This window comes from Carcharhinus amblyrhynchos, chromosome 19 (genome assembly GCF_965287045.1).
Source record: "Carcharhinus amblyrhynchos chromosome 19, sCarAmb.v2.hapA, whole genome shotgun sequence".
Classification (NCBI taxonomy): Eukaryota; Metazoa; Chordata; class Chondrichthyes; order Carcharhiniformes; family Carcharhinidae; genus Carcharhinus; species Carcharhinus amblyrhynchos.
The window spans coordinates 17,501,574-17,526,915 of NC_137342.1; the positions used below are offsets into that span (position 1 = coordinate 17,501,574).

Genomic DNA, 25,342 nt, shown 5'->3' on the forward strand with positions numbered 1-25,342 from the left:
AAGACATACTTGCATTGTTCTATCCATAATATTGTATAAAGTACGTTTTGAGTTGTGCGGTGAATAAATATTGTCTATTTTAGCCTTCTTTCTTTAGAACTGAATAATTGAGAGTTTTTTTATTAAACCGCATCAATTTTTAAATCAATTTTATAAAATTGTGTGACTAAATGTAAGTAGCGAATTGCTATGTTTAGTCACAACTCTTTTTAGTAGAATGTCATTTTCTTTGTGAACTCCACATTGACCTGCAACTTATCCCTCTCCCTTCGTACAATAATTACAGCATTCTGATCAGTTTTTAAACTAATATACTCAGTGGGTGAGCAATCTTCAATTGCTAATTCCAGTTTATCATGTTAAAATGCCAAACTTCGAGTGGCAGAATCAAAATGGCACAAATACAGTATTTCTGGCATGTATGACTTTTTTAAAAGAAAATAATTCATCCCTTTCACCATATTGGTTCATCTGCTGAAAAGAAAAGTGAACAAAAGACTTGCCCCCAAGCCGCCACAAATGTTATTTTGAAACCACTTGCAGATACGCTGGCTGTGATTATCTAGCTGAGATTGGTAACGTGATGTGATGGATCATGTATTTAATTCTATCCATATGATGTAATCTGCTGCTCCACCAAGCCGTACTCATATTGTACAATTCTGTGTTCCAAGTGGTGCCAGAGGAGATTTGGTCCAGTACTAAAAATACTTTTTGAAAAATGTGATGCTTTTGTTCATGATTACATGTGCAGAAATAATTTTAATGTGGAGAGATTTTTGTGCGTGCTGCCCCTACTCTTTCTTAATTGATGATTTATTTTCATTACGTCAAAGGGTCTGTTGTTTTGCAATTTGTTTGTTAGTTCTATAGCGTTTTGTTTTATCTTTCAGGTTTTTGATGTGATGACTGGTGACCTCATAACTGAACTAATGACAAGTAGCTATAGCACTATTCAGTCTTGTGATGTTTCTCTTACTAGTCCATTATTGGCAGTGGCCATGTCGCACAATTCTGTCGAGGTAAGTGGATGGAATCTATGGTCCTGCAAAGCATACATTTATATAGTGCCTTCAGTGTTTAAAAAAAAAAGCATTCCTGAGGCCCTTAACAAGAGAAATGGGCCACAAATTTTTGTGCGAGTGTTCAGTGAGGAGACTGAAGTTTGGTTAAAGATTTGAGAAGACCTCTGATGGTGGGGACTTGCTTTGCGCATTGGAGTGGTTTAAGTTGGGGGGGAGGAGAAGGGGGGAAGAGTGTTGGAGTTTCAGAGGGCAGGATTGTAGACGTAGGCACCAATAGCAGGATGGGAAATGTACCTCACTACAGTGGAAGGTGAGCAGACATGTGAGGGGACACATTGAGAAGTGGCTGGATACTAATTGTTTTCTATCTGGAGTCAAATTTTCGTGACCACCTCAGAACTAAGAACAGGAAAAGGTGCCTGGGGGCAATCTCTTCCTTTCCCCAGAATCATCCTCGCCCATTCATCTTCTTTATCCACTTGAGACACATCTCAATGTGTCCCTTTCTCTAGAAACACATTCGATATTCACGTTGTCTGCTTCAGCAGTTTTAACTGGGAACATTTATACTTCTTATCCTTTGGGTTAAAATAACAGTCCGATGTTCTTTTGTATTTATAGCTTAGTCATTTTCTGCATAAACTTGGGGCCCCTCGTATTTGAACCTATAATTGTTGCCTGATATGCGTTGATGAATTATGGCAATGGATTGCATAAACTTAAAACTTCAGGCAGGTTACCTCAAATCTCTCTTTCTAAAGCTAAACACATTTAATTCCCTTAATATTTCCTCATAACCTAAATTTCCCGAGTTATCTTTCATATTGCCTCGTATTCCATGACTCCTTGTTGAAGCCATTAATCACCAATATGGAAATTGTCAAAGGGTTTCCTAAAATCCAAGTGGACAATATCAGCTGCATTTCCCAATCCACCAGCTCCAATAATTACGAGGAGGTGCAGAGGAGGGAGAAACCTAGCAAAGCTGGAAACATAGAGATCCTGCTGAATTTAACAGCAGAACCTTATAATTTGTTTTGAATAAAAACAGAATTTGCTGGAAACACCCAACAGGTCTGGCAGCATCCGCGGGGAGGGAAAAGCAGTTAATGTTTCAGATTGATTGTCTTTCATCTTAACTCCTGAAATGTTGGGTGGGATTTTCTGGCTTCTCTCGCCCTGAAACCATGAAATTCCGCCCGAGGTCAACAGACCTATCTATTGTCCACCCCTCATCTGCTCCAGTTCCCATAGCAGGCAGGGCGGTAAAATTTCGGCAGCCATCTCCATTTCTGTCTCTATGGATGCCGTCAGACTTGTTAAATGTTTCCAACCTTTTCTGCTTTTATTCCAGGCCCCCAGCTTCTGCAGTATTTTACTACTGTATTTGTGCCTTCATTTTGTTTTTCTTCGTTTCTCACTTGGTAGCCAGATAAATAAACAGACTAGCCATCCATCAGGTGGGAAAAGCTGTGCAAAGAGGCCACAGCCAGGGACTGTTGGAGACGGTATCTGGCCTTTTTAAGAGGAGGGAAGTACTTTAAGATGAGGGATGGGGGGAAGGTTGCTGACTTCAGCAGGAAAGAATGAGGACATAATCAGCAGAAGGATGGCTGATGACTTCCATGAGGGTCTTGGGAGTGTGGGGGGTGGGGGTTGGTGGCAGTGGCAGTAAATCAATCCTGTTTCTCCTGGCCCACAAGAAGACATCGACTTCAGAAAGCGTAAAGAAGAACATGCCCCTGTCTACATCAACAGGGACGAAGTAGAAAGACTTGTGAGCTTCAAGTTTTTAGGTGTCCAGATCACCAACAACCTGTCCTGGTCCCCTCATGCCAACACTGTAGTTAAGAAAGCCCACCAATGCCTCTATTTTCTCAGAAGATAAGGAAATTTGGCATGTCCGCTGTGACTCTCACCAGCTTTTATAGATGCACCATAGAAAGCATTCTTTCTTGTTGTGTCACAGCTTGGCATGTCTCCTGCTCTGTCCAAGACCACAAGGAATTACAAAAGGTCACATATGTAGCCCAATCCATCATCCAAACCAGCCTCCTATCTATTGACTCTGTCTGCACCTCCACTGCCTCGACAAAGCAGTCAGCATATTTAAGGACCCCACAAACCCCGGACATTCTCACTTCCACCTTCTTCCTTTGAGAAAAAGAATACAAAAGTCTGAGGTCACATTCTAACCGACTCAAGAACAGCTTCTTCCCTGCTGCTGTCAGACTTTTGAATGGATTTACCTTCCATTAAGTTCATCTTTCTCTGCACCCTAGCTATGATTGTAACACTACATTCTGCACTCTCTCATTTCCTTCTGTATGAACAGTATGTTTTGTCTATATAGCGCGCAAGAAACAATACTTTTCACTGTATGTTAATACATGTGACAATAATAAATCAAATCAAGTGCTACAAAAACTACTTGCATCCTTGGGCCAATAGGATCCTGGGGAACAAGTGCAGTAACTGGTAAATTTAAATCATAAGGACTGATTTTACCAAATGTTCGTGCCCGAAAACAAGCGCCAAATCGCAGTAAATTCAACACGATCTGCATCCGAATCCAAACAGATTGCTGCTGTGCGGACGCTGAGAGCTGCCCTCTCTGCTTTCTCTGCTTTCTGCTTTTTCTTTTTTTCCCGACCCGGGTGCGTTTTTTCCAAATTTTTTTCGAACTGCGCATGCGCAGTTTAGCTCTCCGATCGCTCCGGCAGCACTAAGCCCCACCCAGAGTGTGGATCAGACCGGAGCCAGCAAAAAGCATATGGGCGCGCTGCAAAGAGGATTCCGGGCTCGGATCCGTATTACACCCGGATCTGGCCCTTAGACTCCAAATGGTAAAATCGGGCCCATAGTCTTCTAGTTGGTGCTTGATTTAAATATGCTAATGAGGTGCCCCACTTTTCAACATTGAGAAAATAGCCTGACACGCCATCAGAAAAACAATGAAGGGCATGACATGTACTTGGTGGGTTGTGGGGGGTAGGGACACATTTCCTGTTTTTTAATGTTGGACAGATCTTCCATCATCCACCGAACTCTTCCTCACCTGCAACAGTTAATATCAAGGTCACAATGTTACTAAATGATTTTGAAGGTCTTTATTAAGTTAGGACGTAGTAAAAATAACAGCTCTTTTCAGAATTCTATTCCTTAATATTTTAAAACATGTTTTACAGTTGATTGTAATCATTGAATAACATGTTAAATTGGCAGTAAATATGTAAAATAGCACCTTGAAACCTACTTATATAATCAGAGACATTTCTTTAAAAAATGAGATGAATGTCTCAAAGACTACTTCTTGTTGATTCAAAATTACAGTCAGTAATTTGCTGTTTCATGTATTTGTGATGTGGAATTGATAATACAGTGCATCCAATTGTATTTCTGTTCAATTTCCTCTAGCTGTGGAACTTGGAGTCGCGTAAGAGAGTGGCTGACTGCAGTGGACACTTGAGCTGGGTTCATTGTGTTCAATTTTCATTGGATGGTTCAACGTTATTATCATCTTCAGATGACCAAACTGTTATAGTATGTAACTTTTCCTTTTACATTCAGTAAAGAAAGGGGTGTTGCAATGAGTGAGTATGCAAGCAGGGTTGCTTTGGTTTATTCTTGGTCACTGTAGAAACAGTAATTGTGCAGCACAGAAACTGTTCCATAGAAGTGGTTCCCGAGTTTAAAAGTCCCAAGCATTACTCTCTCTGGGTGATACAGTGGTTAGTATGGCAGCCTTGCTGCTCCAGGGACCTGAATTCGATTCCCAGCTTGGGTCACTGTCTGTGCGGAGTCTGCACATTCTTCTTATGTCTGCGTGGGTTTCCTCCAGATTCTCCGGTTTCCTCCCACAGTCTGAAAGATGCACTGATTAGGTGCATTGGCCATGCTAAATTCTCCCTCAGTGTACCCAAACGGGCATCGGAGTGTGGCGACTAGGGGATTTTCACAGTAACTTCATAGCAGCGTTAATGTAAGCCTATTTGTGACACTAATAAATAAACTTAAGCTTAAATTCTCCTATCCCTCAACCACTTGACTACAGGCAATTTCATTAATTAACGTTTTCACAGTTTATAATATCACTTCACCTACTTTCTTTTGAATCTGCGCCTATAGGCTAGATTTTGTCATACAGTACGGAACCCTGACCAAAGGTGGTTTTGAGACCACACTTACTGGAAGTGAGATGTCCGGAGCAATCTTCCTGGAGGCTGCTCCCTTATTTGCTGCCTCCAAGCTGAATATCCAATTCAGGAAGATAGATGTAGCTGGTTTAATCAGAAGACCAGCAACTCTAGAGCATTGCCAGCCCCACCAGGAGTGGTTGGAGCTGCTAAGGCAGGTTGGGGACTGTGAGCACACCTCAAAAATAAGGTTACCCCGCTGGCCTGCACATCAATCATTGAATTATTGGTATCTAGACTTCTGGGAATTAGCCGGAGGGGCAATCCCCTTGGCTGTGATTGCAGCTTTTCATTAATACAGCCCTCTCCCTCTCTGACGTGGAGACTGTGGTTCTGATGGACTCCGGAAGGCTGCCTCTATTCAGCTAATAACCTCAATACATTTTGGACCACTCCTGTCACTGGCAAAATGCTACTGAGGCCACAGAATCGCCGCTAATTGGGGCTTTAACAATGCAAATTGACTGCCAACCTCTGTGCTGCGGGCAGTCCATCCACTCCCCAGCCTACCTCCGGGACAGTTACCCGGAGGTGGGAATGTGCTGGGGAGCTATGCCAACATAAATCTCTCCTATTTACTCGGCTCTCCCACCACTAACCTGGCATCTATGCCTCTAAAAGTAGAGCTATTGACTATGCCCAATAAGTTAGCCTTCAATTTATGTATGCCCTTTAGAATTACGAATGCATGAGGAATTTTCTTCTCTCAATTCCATGTATTCTGGTTTCCATAGCCTCTTCTGATATCCCCAGTGTGTAATCTAAGTTATGAGTCAGGCTGTTGCAGTTGTTCCAATGCTAGTACATCTTCACTGTGATCAGATTGGTACACTGTACTCTAGGTGAAGATGGATCAGTGCCTTTTCAAATTTTATTTACTGTCTACAGTATTTGAGATTACTACAGTGATTGCTCTGCGTGCCTAACCGGATTAATCGTATTGTTTCATACCATTGTAGCCATTTCAGTAATGCACATTGATTTAAGCAAAGTAATGAGTTTGTTAGGTTGCTAATTCATGAAATAAGTTTATGGTTGAGTACAGGCCTTAAATTCTGTTAGCTTCTAATGGTGAATATTAATATTTTAAATGTTGGTGTATTTATAAAGCTCCACATCTTTAATTATTTGAAGACTTAGCAAATGCAACCCATTTGAATGCATCATCTCCCTTTTGTCTCCTTCTCTCTTCAAGGTGAATAAATACATACCTGCTCCATTCTGCACTTGAATTCACCTTTGAAATGGAGTAGAAAAATAAAATCTTTTTCCTAATGTACTCATTATGAAGTCTGCTAGGGGCTGTCTATCATGGTCTACCACAAGCCTATCTTCACTGGTCAATACACAAGTTGGTATTCTTATAGTTCCACATGATATGAAATTGGCCTCATCAGCAACCTTATTAAGCTGCCTGGTTTAAATTTCTAAACAGTGCTTGGCAGCTGACTGTCAGTCACCGTTAACTGGTGCATTCTCCATATAAATGCTGATCAAAGGCCACTTGCCAACCAATCAGCACTCTCTTTTACGGTATAAAGTTATTGTTTCCTCTGACAAAAGTATTCTCGCAGTAGTCCTAATGAATGAAAGACTAAAAGCTTCGACAAAATGTCTTTTTTTGGCAATGCTAATTTAATCATTTGTTCTCTGACATTAAATGTGTGAGAAGACAATGGATCTTAAAAAATGTTATAATCAGTGGTTATATTAGATTCCAACTGTAGTTTATCGTTCAAATGTTGCTACTGAGCAGAGAACAACACCCATTGTTATCTATTTTTAAGGTTAACTGCCTCCCCTAGCCATTGTCTAAGGCTAAACCAGAGTATTTATAGCCTCTATGTCTTATTCTACTCTGAACTATGTTCCAAATCCTTATTCCCTCCATCACAAAGATAGCGATAATTTCATTTCTATTGTATTGCCCACTTTTGGCCTATCTCTGCTAGTTAGGCCCTTATTCAACCTTTGTAACCTCCAGGCTTAAAATGTAAAACAAAATGTTTCTTTAACTAATTGAATTAGTGGCACAATGGAGCAGCAGGGTGGCTTAGCTCTGCTGCCTCTCAGCGCCAGGGACCCAGGTTCAATTCTGACCTAGGGTGACTGTGGAGATTGCACATTCTCCTCATGCCTGCCTGGGTTTCCTCCGGGTGCTCTGGTTTCCTCCCACATTCCAAAGATGTGCAGGTTAGGTGGACTGGCCATGATAAGTTGCCCCTTAGTGTCAGGGATTCAGTGAATAAATATGTGGGATTATGGGGAGGGGACCTTGATGAGATTGTTGTCAGTGCAGGCATGATGGGCCAAATGGCCTCCTCCTGCACTGTAGATTCTATGATTGGATAAACACCCAAAGGGAATAGAATTGCAGGGCAACAGGGAAAGGATGGGGGCTTGGAATGGGCTGAATAGCCTCATTTGATGATTCTATTCTACAATACCAGTGATCTGCTATTGGCCTCCACATCTCCACATGATACAAATTTCAGTTTGAATCAAATTGCTGCCTATGTTCTGCAGCACCACCCAACCCTGTTCTTGCTAAACAATGCAAGCTTATGGTCCCATGGTGGTTCACATTTAAGAATCTTGTTCAAGTCATCCTTGGCTGCTAGTCCATTAGTTGAAAATTGCACTCATTTTCAAAAAGCAAAATTGCAACAGTGAGATATTGTGGTTGACAGGCACTTATTTTCCTTTCCAAAACATTTTTGAAAGATCTTTTGAATTTAATTTGCACTTAATTTTGGAAATAAATGATGGTGTTATTGACAGTTTGACCCAGTTTACAATAGAGTAGAGCTGATGGAGCATGGGGAATAAATGTCATTTCAGCTGCACAAGAACTGTCACTTCCCTCACTATGACTGCATTCCATCAACTCAGTGACGTAGCTTTGTAACAACAGCATCAGGAGTTATAAAGCCATTGAGCTCCATCTCTGCTGAAATGGTCTGCACTGCAATAGTTTTGTAACTGCTATTTTCAAATACCTCTATTCTGTGAAAAGGACTAACTCCTGTCTTCATTCAGATTTCTTCAGGGCCAAATATATCACATGGAGATTTGTTTGGGGAAATCACTTGAAATAAAAGCTGGCCTGTTTGGACAAAATATAAGTATCGATCTACTGTTTACTGCATCGTATTAGCATTTCAAAATGTACCTACTTGGCAGGTGGTGGAAGAAGTCATTTGGAACAGCAAACTTGAACAAATAAGTTATCTTCTGTACTTTGGAGTTAATGAAGTGTATTGCGGTACAGCCATTTCTGTCCTCGGTCTCTTTTTGTACTCAGCTACACACTGGCTCCTGATTAATGGTGGATTCCTCACTAACCTGCCACCACTGATTTGTTATTTGCTTTCATACAGCTTTCTGTCAGCTGTACACTGATGTACATGCATCACTTTCAAACTGCCACACGTTAGTAATTTCCACCTAAATCTGTTCTGTTTCGTGGTGATACATTATGTCTCACGTAAATGCAAACGTTGCAGTGTTGTTTTCTTTCCTCTGACTTTCTTATGGATATCAAAGAAATTACACGCCAACAAGGTAATGCTGAACTTTGCAATATTGCTTTAATATCTTATAAACATTTTCATGAAACCTTAATGTAATTTTGCTCCAACAAAAATGTTGCATTGTATTTTGAGAATAGGTTATCGCAGTAAAGGACACAAGAAGTTGTTTGTTGTTACACCTCATATTACATTTTGTTTTGACAGCTATGGGACACCAATAAAGTGCATAGTTCCTCTGCTGTTTCTTTGGTACGAGATATGGATGCAGTCTTCCAAGAGGATAACGTCACTGTTTTGGTATCTGATAATAAAAAATGTTTACAGGTAAATAATCTTTTATTTTCTAATAGACTATGTTTTTGATCTCTCAATATCTCCGAGCATTTTTGATTTAATCAGCTCTTCTCAGAATGAAACATTAATTCAGATTTTGGATTTTGAGGTCAGTGGCAAAGCAATGATGCTGACAACTGTCCTCAGACTAAAAACTGCCCATGTGATTTAATGACCACTGTGGTGCGGTTTCCCCTCTCCCATTGTCAGTTTTGGAACCAAGTCAAAGGAATCAATCTCCAGACATACAGCAACAGCCATAAGCAGCCAATCTCATTGAAGTATTCTCAGGGACAGCAAACCCAGAATCATAAATTTGACAGAGAGTGATAGAAATGATTGAAACTTACAGATGAAAGTGTACACAAGTATTTTGCAGTCCATGTGAAAGCAGGGGCAGTCACTGCTGATGTCGAAAAGAGCCTGTCATGTGATCTGTGTGGCTGGGAATGACCTCTTTCCTAAAACGGTTTAACTCTGTGCCAAACCAAGGAGATGTGTTGGGGTGCAGTAGCACACAGGTAGAAAGCCAACAAGTTGAAGTATTCCTGCACAGCAAATCAGGAAGTTAAAAGCATTTGATGTCCTTTGCTTCAAAATTTTCAAATACTGAAATAAATGAACGACTGAGTTAGAATAGATAAATGAAAAGCGAATTAAAAAATAAACAAACTTTAAAAAATTTTTTTAAAAAGATTGTCATTCGGTTGATAAATTAGTTTCTTAAGGCAGGAAAGCTGTTTGGAAGACATTATGAATATAGTGTGTGGGTTAAAAATCCAGTTGAACCACATTCAAAGTGTAACTTTTTCAAAGGATTTTACAGTGAGACTAACAGTGTAGAAGTAGAAGTCCTGAATTATAGTTGTCAGGGAGATTTCACTTTGAGAACCCCCACACTATGCCCTATGGAGGGTGTAGACTTGAGCAATATTTAGCAATATTTAAAGTTATTCCGTGCAGGATTGAGCTCCCAAAGTTGCTGTCAGTTTCAGTGGACCAGTGAGCGAGAACACGGATAGATTCGTAGTCATTAGCACAGCAAATCAGAGATGCTAGCTTCACAAATACCCCAATGAGAGGGGACTCAAAAGGCTGAAGTATTTGCACCCAGAAGTATCAAGTAGATGATCCATTATGGCCTCCTCCTGAGGTCCACAAGATCACAGATACCAGTCTTCAGACAATTCAGTTCACTCCATGTGATATCAGGAACCAACTAAAGGCACTGGAGACTGATAAGGCTTTAGGCCCTGGCAACATTCTTGCAGTAGCACTGAAGATGTGCTCCAGAACTAACTACAACCTTCACCAGGTTGTTCCGGTACAGTTATAACATTGGCATCCATCTACCCAACAATGTGGAAAATTGCCCAGATATTTCCTGTCCACAAATCCAGGCCTGGCCATTAACCACCCCATCAATCAAGAACATAATGTTGGAAGGTGTTATCAACAGTGCATCCAAGTGGTACTGCAATAAACTGCTCACTGATGCTCAGTTTGGGTTCTGTCAGAGCTGCTCAGCTCCTGACCTCATTACAATCAAACATGGACAAAAGAACTGAGCTTATAATGGAAGTGAGGGTGATTATCCTTGACATCAAGGCAGCATTTAATTCAGACTGAAATGATCTTGGTATCAAAGAACAGAAAAGGGTGGTAAAGAGATTTCTCTTCCATGGTCACCATTATTGAGACTAGCTTTCTATTTCAAATTTATTAATTTAATTCAAATTCCTGCCACTGAAGTGATCGGATTTGAACCCATGTCCACAGAGCCAGGGCTCTGGATTAAAAGTCTAGTGACATTACCACCCCACCAAAGCAAAGAGTATTTGCAAAACCGAGGCACAGGGAGACAAGCCAAGGAAGATGCAGAGATTGGAGACAAAGTCAAGAGAGGCTGAAATACAGGTTGTAGAAGATAGATTGAAATCCTCACCCTGAAGAGAAGAAAATCCAAATCCTTTTCCAGCGGTGTAGACCTGCTCCAGCTGGTACACTTGCGAGTCCACTCCACAGCTTCATTGACTCCTTTGTTTATTTATTAATTAGTATCACCAGTAGGTTTACATTAACACTGCAGTGAAGCTACTGTGCAAATCTCCTAGTCGCCACACTCCAGCGCCTGTTCAGGTACAATGAGGGAGAATTTAACATGGCCAATACACCTAACCAGCACGTCTTTCAGACTGTGGGAGGAAACCCACACAAACACAAGAAGAACGTGCAAACTCCACACAGACAGTGACTCGAGCAGGGAATCAAACCCAGGTGATGCTGTGAGGCAGCAGTGCTAATCACTGTACCACCGTGCCGTCCTTCCTGGAGATATCTCAAGTATATTTAAACTAAAATTTGGGCTAGTGGATGTGGAATTTTACATTAAATGGTCTTTGCATTGCGGAATTGGACAACTTGTGTATGTATAAGAACTAGGGGTAGGGGTAGGCAATTTAGCCCCTCGAGCCTATTTCACTATTCAGTATGATCATGGCTGATCTCATCTCAGCCCAATTCTGCTTTCCTGCCCATTCACCAAAGCTCTTCATATCTATTACTAATTAAAAATCTGTCCATTTCTTCCTTAAATTCACTCAATGTCCCAACGTCCGGTTAATATGCTAATATGAACTAATTTTGGATTTCTTTAAACCCAAATATGTATGATAACTAAACCTGAGCTAAGATGTGATGCACCGTGTAATATTTTTCTACACTAATGACCAGTGAGTTCATCGTCCATCATTTTCTCATTTCCCAGCCATGTTATCTCACCACCACCATCTGCTGTTTCCATTCCTCGAATAAAATTACTGTTCTGCGTCATCATCTTTTACTTCAGTGCTTTTAATCGGTTGGACCTTAACAGGACCATTAAGCACCTGTCTATGGAATCTGTTCCATATTGCTCCCGTCTGTTTAGAAGCAGGCATTTTTACATCCTTGCCAGTGCCTGCATCATTTTGGATACTTTGTCATCTTCGTTTTGTCTTTTAGAGACAAAATAATTAACTTTTCTTTTGTATTTGCAACAGCTAATAAATGGAAAAACTGGTGATGTGATGTGTCAGAGTGAGGTCCAGGATTCGCGTATTCGTTGTTGCTGTCTTAATCGGCAAATTAATTTGGCTGCATTTGGATGTGGAGATGGAATCTTAAAGGTAGAATTGTTGGACTTGATGTGAATGCTCTTTCAATGCCAGTAAGGAATTATGGCTTCTCTATGACATTAATGCTCATGTCAATTTCCTTGCTTACAAAAAGAAATTGGCTGACCTTCATAGTCCTATGCAATGATGTTGTTAGGTTTGAGTGAGTGCACGACTCGGGTGACATTCAACGTCGTTATGGGAAAAAGAATGGGTGAGCACCTTCGCAAAAGCTTTCAATTTGGAAACATTTCCTAACCCATGTTCTAGATTTTTATTTCCTGGAATTAATTCATCGTACAAAATTGTTATGAGCATGTATAAAACTATAGCATGACAAAGAAGCTACCAATTTCACTTTACAGCAGTGTAGCTTTTCCTCTTGCTACGGTTGCTGCTGCACATTCTGCTATTTTACATTTACTTTGCTTGTTTTTAAACTACCTCTCACCTCCCCCTGTGTCTGCTCCTTCCACATGCCATTTCCAAGTCAATAGGGGAGGCTGACAATCTGCTCCTGCAGTTTTGCCAGCTGCTGAGAATGTGCACAAAACCAGCCCTGGTTGACTTTGCCCTTCTCTAATGGGCAAGATACTGACCTGCCATCCCTCTCCCTCCATGGTTTACTCTGAATCAAAGGAGCAGGTGTGTAAGCACACATCCAAACTCAGTGTGGCCTTGTTCAGTGCCAAACTGTCCATTATCTTATATAATTACATGAAGAATTCAGTGCTTTACTTGATGACCTGATGTCTTGTTAGCTCTTGTCTTTGTGCCAGTCTGGATTTTGCTTGGTATAAAGTTGACTTGAATCCTTCAAGCTATTGCACTCTTATTATTTCTCCCTGAAGCATCTTTATAAATCACAGTCAGTATTATGGCTGTAAAATTTCACCCTAATTTCCACAGAAGTTTTGATCTAAGTCATGTATTCACTACCATGAAAATAAAACTAGTAGGAGGTGAGGAGAGAGCTTAACAAGAATATCAATGTGTTATTATATGACTAACAGCCATTACTTGTAAATTAAGCCGTGTACTTTTGATAAAACTAACAGGCACAGAAACATTATTTTAATGTCAATTTCACATCCAGCTACCTAAAAGTATTTCGTGTCACCGTTAACAATGAATGGTTTCCAATTTTGAAACATTTGTTTTACTAACTTAGTAATCAATAATTATGCAAATTTACAAATACACATCTGTAGTTTATAAGTTGGCATCTTCTTGTCAAATGGGGATACATTTAGTAAGCCTTAATATCAATTTTAAAAAATATGTAATTAATTTTAGACTTTCACTGCTTCACCTTGTGAATTGTTTTTTTTAGCTTTTATTTCTAAATTTGTGTGTTCAGCAATGTTTGTCTTAATCCATTCCTTCATGACAAACCTAGTTCTTGATCAAATTATATCTTGAAGTCTGAGCAAAATATGTCATTGTTTTGTACCGTTGTTCATGTGCTCTATTTAAGTCTGCCGGTCCTGCTTGGTAATCGTACATAGAATCGTAAAATCCTTATGGTGCAGAAGGAGGCCATTCAGCCCATTGAGCCTGCACCAACAACAATCCCACGCAGGCCCTGTTCCCCCATATATTTGCTCGTCACTCTGATACTAAAGGACAATTTAGCATGGCCAATCAACCTAACCCGCACGCTTTCGGAGTGTGGAAAGAAACTGGAACACCCTGGTGAAACCCACACAGACATGGGGGAATGTGCAATCTTCTCACAGACAGTTACCCTAGGCTGGAATTGAACCAGGGTCCCTGGCGCTGAGAGGCAGCAGTGCTAACCACTGTGCCACCGTGTCACCCTTTACACCTTTTATACAATGAGCAATATGGCTTTGATGACATTAATTTCTATCTAATATAAGTGTGAAGTGGTTCATTTTGGCAAGTCAAATAGGATGGCAGAATATAATATTAGTGGTAGGACTCTTGGCAGTGTGAAAGATCAGAAGGATCTTGGGGTCCGAGTTCATAGGATACTCAAAGCAGCTGCGCAGGTCGAAGCTGTGGTTAAGAAGGCGTATGGTGTACTGGCCTTCATCAATCGAGGAATTGAGTTTAGGAGTCGAGAGATAATGTTGCAGCTATATAGGACCCTGGTCAGACTCCACTTGGAGTACTGTGCTCAGTTCTGGTCGCCTCATTACAGGAAGGATGTGGAAGCCATAGAAAGAGTGCAGAGAACATTCACAAGGATGTTGCCTGGATTGGGGAGCATGCCTTATGAGGATAAGTTGAGGAAGCTCAGCCTTTTCTCCTTGGAGAGACGAAGGATGAGGGGTGACCTGACAGAGGTGTATAAGATGTTGAGAGGTATTGATCGATTGGATAGTCAGAGGCTTTTTCCCAGGGCTGAAGTGGTAGCCACAAGAGGACACAAGTTTAAGGTGCTGAGAAGTAGTTACAGAGGAGATGTCGGGTAAGTTTTTCACTGAGAGTGGTGGGTGCATGGAATGGGCTGCCAGCGACAGTGGTGGAGGCAGATTAGATAGGGTCTTTTAAGAGACTTTTAGATAGGTACGTGGAATTTAGTAAGATAGAGGGTTATAGGTAAGCCTAATAATCTCTAAGGTAGGGACATGTTCGGCACAACTTTGTGGGCTGAAGGTCCTTTATTGTGCTGTAGTTTTTCTATGATTCTAATGCTAGGGCCCTGGACCAGAATCCCAAATTACATTAAGAAGCCAGACTAGAACCCTACAACTGTTCTGTTTTCACACAAATGTGAGGATGGGAGTCTTCACTTCTGGAGTAATTCCACTAACACATCAGGAATTCATTATAGTAAAAACAAACTTTATTTAATAACACAGTTTGTGTATAGCTCTAACAAAATGAAGCAGTTTAACTCTTAACAGTTGAACAATAATTAAAGAATGAAAGGAAACAACTTTAATTTCTAACAGTTTCAGTTCCAAATAAGCAACATTCTCTTACAGACTCACAATTCCACTTTATGTACGGTTATTAACCATAAAAATACTTGTTTGAAGGGTTGTAATCAGTCTTGAAGCTTTCAGAGAGATATTTTGAGTTTCAAAGCAGTTTGCAGACCTCTATCTTAAACAAACCCCAACCAGAAATGCAAACTGTTTTCTCAGCTATTTACCTTGTTCCTCCCATTAACCACATTATCACATGATCCTCTCTACCAACCTAATCAAAAACTCCAGGGGAAATCTTAATCTATAAGCAATAATCCATTAGCTCTTTACTAAATAAAGACCACATGGCTAAAATGAGTAATTATCCTGCCCAGCCAACATCTAAGCTGCATTCCCACCAAACATACTGACTGCCTTTAGCAGAAAACTGAATTTTAAAGCATCCCCTTGAAAATAAAAAAAGTACACATCTGTAGCAACTACTTTCATGACAGTAATTGTGGATTTGTGGACTAATTGAAAGACCACTTTCTGCTTTAATTTTAATGTCAGTTGTGGGGAAGCCACAAGAACCTGTCATTAAAAACTGACTCACAAAGCTTTTGAGCAAAAATGAACTAATCAGAGAGTGTCAGTGTGGCTATGTCAAAGATAAGACACAACTAAGGAAATTCTTTGAGGTTACCAATAAGTTAGGCAAAGGAAGGTTTATGGATGGTAATTATATAAACCTCAGATAGCCTTTGCTAAGGTTCCACGCAAGATAATTGGCAGTATATAAAATTAAAGGCAGCCTTTTGACTATTGGTTAGCAGGTAGGAGACAGAGATTAGGAATAAAGAGTATTGGGTGGTACAGTGGTTAGCACTGCTTTCTCATAGTGCCAGGGATCTGGGCTCAATTCCAGCCTCTGTGCGGAGTCTGCACATTCTCCCCATGTCTGCAAGAGTTTCCTCAGGGCGCTCCAGTTGGCTTCTACTGTTCAAAGATATGGAGGCTATGTGGATTGGCCATGCTACATTGCCATTTAGTGTCGGGGGTTATGGGGATAGGGTCTATGTGGGATTGTGGTCGGTGCCAGCTTAGTGGGTCAGATGGAGGCCTCCTGCACTGTAGGGATTCTGTGATTCTAAGTGATGATCCCAGTGCTCTGTTCTGGATCTACAACATTATTTATTTATTAATGATTGGGCTGAAGGAATACCGAGCAGAATGTCTAAGGTATTAGATGACAGTGACAATCTAGTCAAATAGTCCAGCTGGGAGCAGCTCGTTGCAAAGGGACATACAGATTAAGTGAGGTTGTAAGACTGTGGCACGTGGAATTATGGTTAAATGTGAGGTCATCCCCTTTGGACCCAAAAAGGATAAATTGGAGTATTTTCAAAATGGTGAGAAATTAGAAACTGTAGAAGAGCAAAGAGTTTGTAATTCCAACTGCTCAACTTGCATTTATAAAGTTCCTTAAATGTTGTATAATGTCCCAAAGCACTTCACAGTAGTGTTATCAAACTAAATTTGTCACTGAATCACACAAGGAGAGAACAAAGCAGATAAGGTTATGAGGACAGTTTGCATAAACCTAGCTTATGTTCCCTTGAGTATTGAAGATGAATCCATGATCTGATCAAGGGGTCTAAAAGGATTCAACAACATGGATGAGGAGAAACTTATCTGCCTCTGAAGGTCATGGATGCCTAAGGTCAATAGATTTCTGTTTAAGAGTATCCAGTGGTGTGGAATTAAGACAGGCAAATTTATTTGAGGTACAGGTCAGTCATGAATGGCAGAGTAGACCTCGGGGATTGCATGGCCTACTCCTGTTTCTATCTTATAAGAAATAACAAATGGAAGAGTCATATGGCAGGTTTGCCATGTTGCCAGTTCAGTAGGTGCTCAAAATTGGCATACCAACAAAACAAATCTGAAGTTCTTTGAAAAGCATTTCTTTAAATAAATGAAATATTTATTTCACCGCAGTGGAAATCTTGAGATTTGATCTCAGTATAAATTTTACAAGTGCAACCTTTACTGTGTAGTTTGTTTCATTTGATTTTAAATTCATTAATTTGAAAAATATATATTTACATATGAGAGAGAATTTTATTGCTCTGATGGAGAAGATCATTTGAAGTAATATGAATAGACCTTAAAACAGCTTTCACAGTTCAAACAGTTTTCAGCTGGAAAGCCTTTCAGAAGATGATCTTCCTGGATGTCATGATGAAAAGTAAGGAAATGGAGTTGGATGTATATTCTGCACATGCTGCCCAGCTAACTTTGTAATGTTAACTTTAATCTACAACACAAGGAATCTGTATGGTGCTATCAGCCGATTGCAATGAGATGGCCAACTGCTATCTCTTCAAAATACTGACATTGAGTGAGTGATAGACTGCAGTTCAAAAATGACAACAGTAAAAAAGACCCTCTTTCAGTGTAAAACGTATCCTGAAATAGGCCTTTTTTGTTTGATTTCATGGAATGGGAGGAAAGAAGGCCTAAAACAAGTCTTCCTTCCAGTGATATAAAGAACAAAGAAAATTACAGCACAGGACTCATAGAACCCTACAATGCAGAAGGAGGCCCTTTGGCCCGTCGAGTCTGCACCGACCACAATCCCACCCAGGCTCTACCCCCATATCGCTACATATTTTACCCGCTAATCCCTCTAACCTAAGCATCCCAGGATACTAAGAGGCAATTTTAGCATGGCCAATCAATCTAACCCACACATCTTTGGACTGTGGGAGGAAACTGGAGCACCCGCAGACACGAGGAGAATGTGCAAACTCCATACAGACACTGACCCAAGCCAGGAATTGAACCCAGGTCCCTGGAGCTATGAAGCAGCAGTGCTAACCACTGTGCTACCAAAGAACTGGCCCCTTGACTCTCCAAGCCTGCACCGACCATGCTGACTTAACTAAAACCCTCTACGCTTCCGGGGACGATATCTCTCTATTCCCATCTCATACATGTATTTGTCAACGTGCCCCTTAAAAGTCACTACCGTATCCACTTCCACTACTTCCCCCGGCAACAAGTTCCAGGCACCCACCACTCTCTGTGTAAAAAATCTGCCTCGAACATTTCTTTTAAAACTTGCCTCTCGCACCTTAAACCTATGTCCCCTAGCAATTGACTCTTCCACCCTGGGAAAAAGCTTCTGAGTATCCACTCTGTCCATGCCTCTCATAATCTTGTAGACTTCTATCAGGTCTCCTCCATCGCTCCTGTGAGAACAAACCAAGTTTCTGCAACCTCTCCTCATAGCTAATACCCTCCATACCAAGCAACATCCTAGTAAATCTTTTCTGTACCCTCTCCAAAGCCTCCATATCCTTCTGGTAGCGTGCCAACCAGAATTGAACATTATATTCCAAGTGCGGCCTCACTAAGGTTCCATAAAGCATCAACATGACTTGCTAATTTTTAAACTCAATATCCTGGCCGATGACGACAAGCATGCTGTATGCCTTCTTGAGTACCTTCTCCACCTGCATTGCCACTTTCAGTGACCTGTGTACTTGTACATCCAGATCCCTTTGCCTATCAATACTCCTAAGGGCTCTGCCATTTACTGTCTATTTCCTATCTGTATTAGACTTTCCAAACTGCATTATCTCACATTTAACTCCATCTGCCATCTCTCCGTCCAACTCTCCAACTGATCTGTATCCTGCTGTATCCTCTGATGATCCTCATCGCTATCTGCAAATTCACCAACATTTGTGTCGTCCGATTACGAATTGATTACGAATCAATCCAGTTACATTTTCCTCCAAATCATTTATATATATTACAAACAGCAAAGGTTCCAGCACTGATCCCTGATGATCACTTATAAGCATAATCACTCTTACTTTGTGATCCAGCACAGTTCTCAGGGCAACATTTCACTTTGGAAGAGATTAATAACAATTGTTTATCTCAGGTTGTGGAATTAAGAATCTCCCTTCCTCACGACGCATGCAGTGTCAACGCTGCGTTATTTAAATATTAGCCAGTTCCTCAAACAATCAGTGGAAGTGGTGACCCCATCAGTGCCACACTTAACTCACTCTGTTAACTTTGTTTCTTCTCCACAGATGCTGCAACATATGCTGAGTTTTTCCAGCACTTGCTTTTTATAAAATAGTGCAATATCTTCACTTTATAAGTCTTCAGGATACAAGTCTTATATTCATTTATTTATAGCTTGCATTTTGAACATTCTCCTTCATCAAGCATGCAGTTCCCCCATTGTGGAAAGCTTTAATACCTATATCTGAGCAGCATTTGTATATATGTCTGCAATATGTTCATAGCTTTTAAGTCTATTTGAAGCTGTATCTCCATGTTTGTAAATGAAGTGGAATAACAGTTCAGTACAGTGCGTTAAGATGTAGGGCTCACTGAAAATGCAGCTTTAAATAGTGCATTGCTTTCAGTATTGCATAATTTTGTTGTCTTCACCAACATTTCAAATAAATGAGATTGTTGCCTGAATAGTGCTAAACTGTTTGAGTTCTTTAGCAAATAAAAACATTTCAGATTCTGCATGAATTGGCATTTCACTTAACCAAAAGAAGGACAAATAATTTGATTCAGTTACTAAATTTTTACATTGAAGGGGAAATGGTGAGGTTGTGTGCTGGTTGGAAACGCAATTTTCTACAAAGTGTTCAGAAGCATCTCGTCAATGGAGAAAGCAAGCTGAAAGGCAGCAGAAACAGAGAGAGAGAGATGCTACTTGCAAAACGAGCACATTTTTGTTTTTCAGAATTAATCTCTACCATAGACCTTGTCTGATTTAGGTGGCATTGATGTTGAGTAAAGATCCAAATGCAAAAATATCCAGTAGCTAAGTTGTGCGTGTGTATGTTTGCACGCATGCACATTGATGCTTAATTTTGAGTTTTTGTTAATGGCTTCAATGTTTTTTATATGTTAATGTCGTAGGTAGGCATGAAGTCGGCCAAGTTCATCCTGCAGAACATTGGGTGGAAGAGACAGCAATTCCAGCACATCCTGTTGATAGCAGTAGGGCTAGAAAATGGCACAGTGAAGGTGCAGGACTAATTTAAGCACATATAATATTTGCTAACAGCTACCCCATTGGTGCAATTTCTGAGTGTTGCTGAGAAAGACATCTCAGGGGTAAACAAATAGTTTTCAAATTCTTGCATTAAAACAAAGCTGCTCTGTAGAATTTATGCTCTTAACTAAGAATGAGGAAGGATTAATTCAAATTGCTCAAATTTGGCACATTATTCCCACCTAAACATTGTTGAAATGCTTATGTAGGTTTGGGAGCTTTCAGGATCCGAAGTGGAAACACGCACCACTGAATACGTTTTGTAAAAATTGGGTAAGAAACTTGTTTTTGTAGCCCAGTTTGTTTCTCTGGTGGAGTGCTGGGAACTACTTCCAAATTAATGCAATGTGCTTCAATTTGAAGGAAGTTCTTGTTGAGGCCTCATTTTTCTGAAGTCCGTTTTTGGGAAAAGTTTTCTTTTCTGTTTTAACATATTTTGTTTTTAATGTAGTGTACACAAAGATTTGACATGAGTACATGAAAGCATGTATTGTTGTTTCTTAGCTTCAGTTGCCAAAACCGGTGATCATCCATAAAAGATTTCTTCTGAGAAATGAGTGGTAAATGGAATAATGATTGCTGATGTGACCAAAAGTTGCATTTAGGTGTTGCTGATGGTGATTAGAGGGGTGGAGAATAAGTCTTTCATTATCACTGCAAATTTTGACCTTTTGAAAATAGAAAACCTCCTCAGTATAATTATCTGTACGGTGACTGGATTTGGTGCTTAATTACTTTGGCAAAGATAAATCATTTTACTTTGCCACTCACTTATGTACAATGAAAGTTTTGGATAACACAACGCAATATAAACATGACACAAACTAACAGCTGTAAAGTAAGTAATATTATTACTTGGTGCAGTTTGATCTAATTTCCTTTCAACCAAAATACAGTCCTGGAACATCTTAATTTCTAAAAATGTACTTGTCGCTTTGGGGATATACCCTTTCATTAGCTGTGCGGGACTTTTTTATGCTCTCTGCCAAACTACCTGAAAATAATTACTGTGGCTTTGCAAATTGTGAAGTCAAACCCTATTTTTCATTGCATAAAGATGGATTTCTAGGCAGTGAATGTTCACTCCCTTCTTCAGAGGTTATTATAAATTCTCAGATAACTGCATCACACTAATGTGAAGACATCCTGTCAAACTTTATTTGTCTTTGAACTTTGACTATATGCAACTGCAAGAAACGTTTTCCCAAGAGACTTCATTTCAGTTTTGCATTAGGGGTTCTGAGGGCTACAGTCAACTTGTGACTTTGATGTGTACACATTTTTACCAACAGCAGGTTCCAATTGCATAAAGAGTTAAGTTTGAAAGAAGATTGAATGTATCCCACAGAAGATGAAAGGAGCAGGCAGTGAGAGTTGCAAACAATATAAGAAGGCAGAAGTCATGCTTTGGCTGTACAAAGCACTGGTTCGACCACACCTGCATTACAGTGAGCAGTTTTAGGCTCCCCTCCTTAGGAAGGATACATTAGCCTTGTCAGATAGATTTACCAGAATCACTGCTGAACTCCAAATGTTATAGTGCAGGCAGAGATTGCGCAAACTAGAGTTCTATTCCCTGTAATTTAGAAGGCTGAGGGATAATTTGATCGATGTTTTCAAAATATTAAGGGGATAGATGGGGAGAAACTATTTCCATTGATTGGGGAGTACAGGTCTAGGAGGCAATATCTAAATATTAGGGCCAGACCTTTCAGGAATGAAATTTTATATATAAAAGGTGGTGGAAGTTTGGAACTTTTATCCGCAAGAGCAGTTGATGCTAGATCAGTTGCTGATTTTAAATAGTGTTTTGTTAACCACGGTACAGTGCGGCCCTGTTATAACGCGATGGTTGGGGTCCATAAAATGCAGAGTCGTGCTAAATCGGGGTTCAAGAAAATCAGCGTTCAAAATGACCCAACGTTGACCAAACCCCTATTATCATCCTATTTGACCCTTTTTTTGCACGTTTACCATCTGGCAAGTAAACTACCTTTTAATTAAAGAATTCCGCGAATGAATCGTTGTTGTCACAGTAGAAATTAAAACACAAATTAATTTTTAGTAAAGCTTTTTAATAAACAAAATGAAACAAGTTTATTAAAAACATGATCGAGTGTTCCTTGCTTAACGTAGCATTTCGCTGGCTGTGAGCGAAATCTAGAACGCCCTTGAGTTGGAGAATTTTTATGTGGTCCATCTCCTTGGTCTCCAGCCAACGGAGGCTAGCCTTGAAATGTTCAATGAGGCTTCAGACACTTTTGGGGATGGAGGCTCTTCATTATCAACTTCTTGTGGCTCGAGAACTGGTACACTTGTCTCCGCCGGTGCTATAGTTACGTTACGGACGATCTTGGCGTCTGTCAGATGCTCATCTGTTGGGCATTCGTCGTCTGATTTTAGTCTTGATCACGTCAAGTGCGTGAAGTTTATCTTTCACAGAAAAAGATTTTTTTTAGCAGTATATTCCATTTTGATCTAAGAAAACATGAAATTAACTCACCAAAAACTTTTCAGTTCCCCAGAAAGAGCAAGAAAAAAGAGTCCAATGATTCATCACGTTGTATCTGAATTTGCGCTAAATCGGGCCGCGTAAAATTGGGTTTCACTGCATTAAGGGATGTCGGGGAAAGGCAGGTGTATGGAGTTAGATTGCAGATCAGCCATGATCTCATTGATTTTTCAGAAGGCATTTGACAAGGTACCTCACAAGAGGTTATTGCAGAAGGTCAGGGGGCATGGAGTTGGGGGTAGGGTGTTAGCGTGGATAGAGGATTGGTTGTCAAATAGGAGGCAGAGAGTGGGGGTGAATGGGTGCTATTCAGATTGGCGGTTGGTGACTAGTGGAGTGCCCCAGGGGTCGGTGCTGGGGCCTCAGCTATTTACCATTTATATAGATGATCTGGAGGAGGGAACCAAGTGTAGGGTGTCGAAATTTGCTGATGACACCAAAATTGGTGGAAAGGCAAATTGTGCGGAGGGTGGTGAGAGTCTACAGAAGGATCTAGATAGGCTGGGCGAATGGGCCAGGAAATGGCAAATGGAATTTAATGTTGGCAAGTGCGAGGTGGTCCACTTTGGTAGGAATAATGGTAGGAAGGATTATTACTTACGTGGAGAAAAACTGCAGCAGGCGACGGTGCAGAGGGACCTCGGGGTCCTTGTGCATGAGTCGCAAAAACCCAGCCTGCAGGTGCAGCAGGTGGTCAGGAAGGCGAATGGGATGCTGGCCTTCATCGCGAGGGGGATTGAATATGAAAGTAGGGAGGTCTTGCTGCGGCTGTATAGGGCATTGGTGAGGCCGCAGCTGGAGTACTGTGTGCAGTTTTGGGTGCCGTACTTACGCAAGGATATTTTGGCCTTGGAGGGAGTGCAGAGGAGGTTTACTAGGCTGATGCCGGAGTTGAGGGGGTTGAGCTATGAGGAGAGGCTGAATAAATTAGGCTTGTACTCGTTAGAGTTTAGAAGAATGAGGGGAGATCTCATTGAGACGTATAAGATGATGAATGGGATGGATAGGATAGAGGTGGAGAGACTCTTCCCACTCAGAAAGGATAGTAGGACTAGGGGGCACAGCCTCAAGATAAAGGGGGGGGGGGTGGTTGAAGTGGTGGAGGCTACCTCGCTAGATATATTTAAGTCATGGGTAGATAGGTTTCTGATAGACAGGGGAATTAAGGGTTACGGGGAGAAAGCGGGAAAGTGGAACTGATCCACTTCAGATCAGCCATGATCTTACGGAATGGCAGGGCAGGCTCGAAGGGCTAGATGGCCTACTCCTGCTCCTATTTCTTATGCTCTTATGTTCACATGGAGCACACCAGAATTATAGGGAGTGGGATAGCTTGATCTTGGGTTTGGACATAGCTCGGCACAACATTGAGGGCCAAAGGGCTTGTACTGTGCTGTACTGTTCTATGTTCTATGTTTTCAATAAATATTTTAAAATATGAAGCAGTCAAGGGGAATTCACTATGAGGGGGCAATGTTAAGTACAACCCCTGGGGGAAAGGGGGATCTGTCCCCTCGCACTGCCCGCCACCAATCTGGCAGTGTTGGAGTTCAGTATTGTTTAAATGTAGATTGGCACCCAATTCCTGTGGAACCTGCTTTGCCAGTTCTATCAGCTCCTTCCCCACCAATGTGATGGCAGAAACCATGCCCCAGACTTTCTGTGCACGGAGTGCCAGAGAATCTGGAGCGAAAACCCGACTACAGCTGGAGAGTTGTGTGTTGGTTTTCTGCCCTTGGCCAGTACTGTGTGCACAAAGTGCAAAGTTCCACCTGGAAAGAGAGAGATTTAGTGAAAGAGAGGGTAGAACCTGCAAGGTGGCTGAATGTTCTGCCAATGAATGCTGCAGGTAGGAGGTGTAAGGCTGGAAATAATTGCAGGGAAGGGTAGGGTGAAGTTGTAGATGGATTTGTAGACTAAGACAAAAGATTTGAAATGCTTACATTTTGAGGATGTTGAGTGGATATAGATTGATGAAGATGGAGATAGCAGGTGAGAAGAGAGTGTGGAACAGATGGCGAGTTTTCAGTGATTAGTACCTTTATCCAAGGTGGAGGCTGCCAATCAGGGCATTGGAGAAGTGAAGTCTAAAGGTGTCAAAGATGTGGACTAAGAATGAAAGATTTGCGCATTAAAACACCTTTCATGATTTCAGGAAAAGGAAGTGTTTTTTAAGGCAGGGCTACTGTTGAAATGCAGGAAACATGGCAGGCCATTTTTTGCACAGCGCATTCCAACAAACAGCAATGTTGTAATTGTGGAAGAATCTGTTTTTGGGGTTATGATTGAGCGATAGATATTGGTCACTGTCCAACATTCGGGCTTCTGAGACAATTGTAGAAATGTAACAGAGACAGGCAATTTTGCAACAAAGTATATGGTTTAAATTCAACATTGGTTGAAAACTGACTCGGTTACGTTCACCCCAGTTCAGGTTGAACTGGGATGAGCCCCCAGGATGGAGATTGTGAGAATTGCAAGAGTGTGACATGTTTAGGGAGGCTTGAAAAATTGGCCAGGATTTTGCAGTGTTAGTAACAATGAAACTGTCAACATTCACCGCCAATACTTCACTGAAACTGAATCTTAAGGAGTCCACGTATGC

The 25,342-nt window shown here is 40.9% G+C and overlaps 1 protein-coding gene across 2 annotated transcripts in view; it reads left to right on the forward strand.

Annotated features, from left to right (window-relative positions):
- The window catches only part of apaf1 (apoptotic peptidase activating factor 1), a 200,877-nt gene that overhangs the window by 93,542 nt on the left and 81,993 nt on the right, over window positions 1-25,342 (forward strand). Inside the window, exons 18-22 of one of the 2 annotated variants that reach the window (XM_080207306.1) lie at window positions 894-1,022; window positions 4,443-4,568; window positions 8,959-9,078; window positions 12,129-12,254; window positions 20,090-20,197. In XM_080207306.1, the coding sequence (XP_080063432.1) occupies window positions 894-1,022; window positions 4,443-4,568; window positions 8,959-9,078; window positions 12,129-12,254; window positions 20,090-20,197 (609 nt within the window). The remainder of the gene's footprint in view (window positions 1-893; window positions 1,023-4,442; window positions 4,569-8,958; window positions 9,079-12,128; window positions 12,255-20,089; window positions 20,198-25,342) is intronic. The other variant, XM_080207307.1, reaches the window with a different exon arrangement.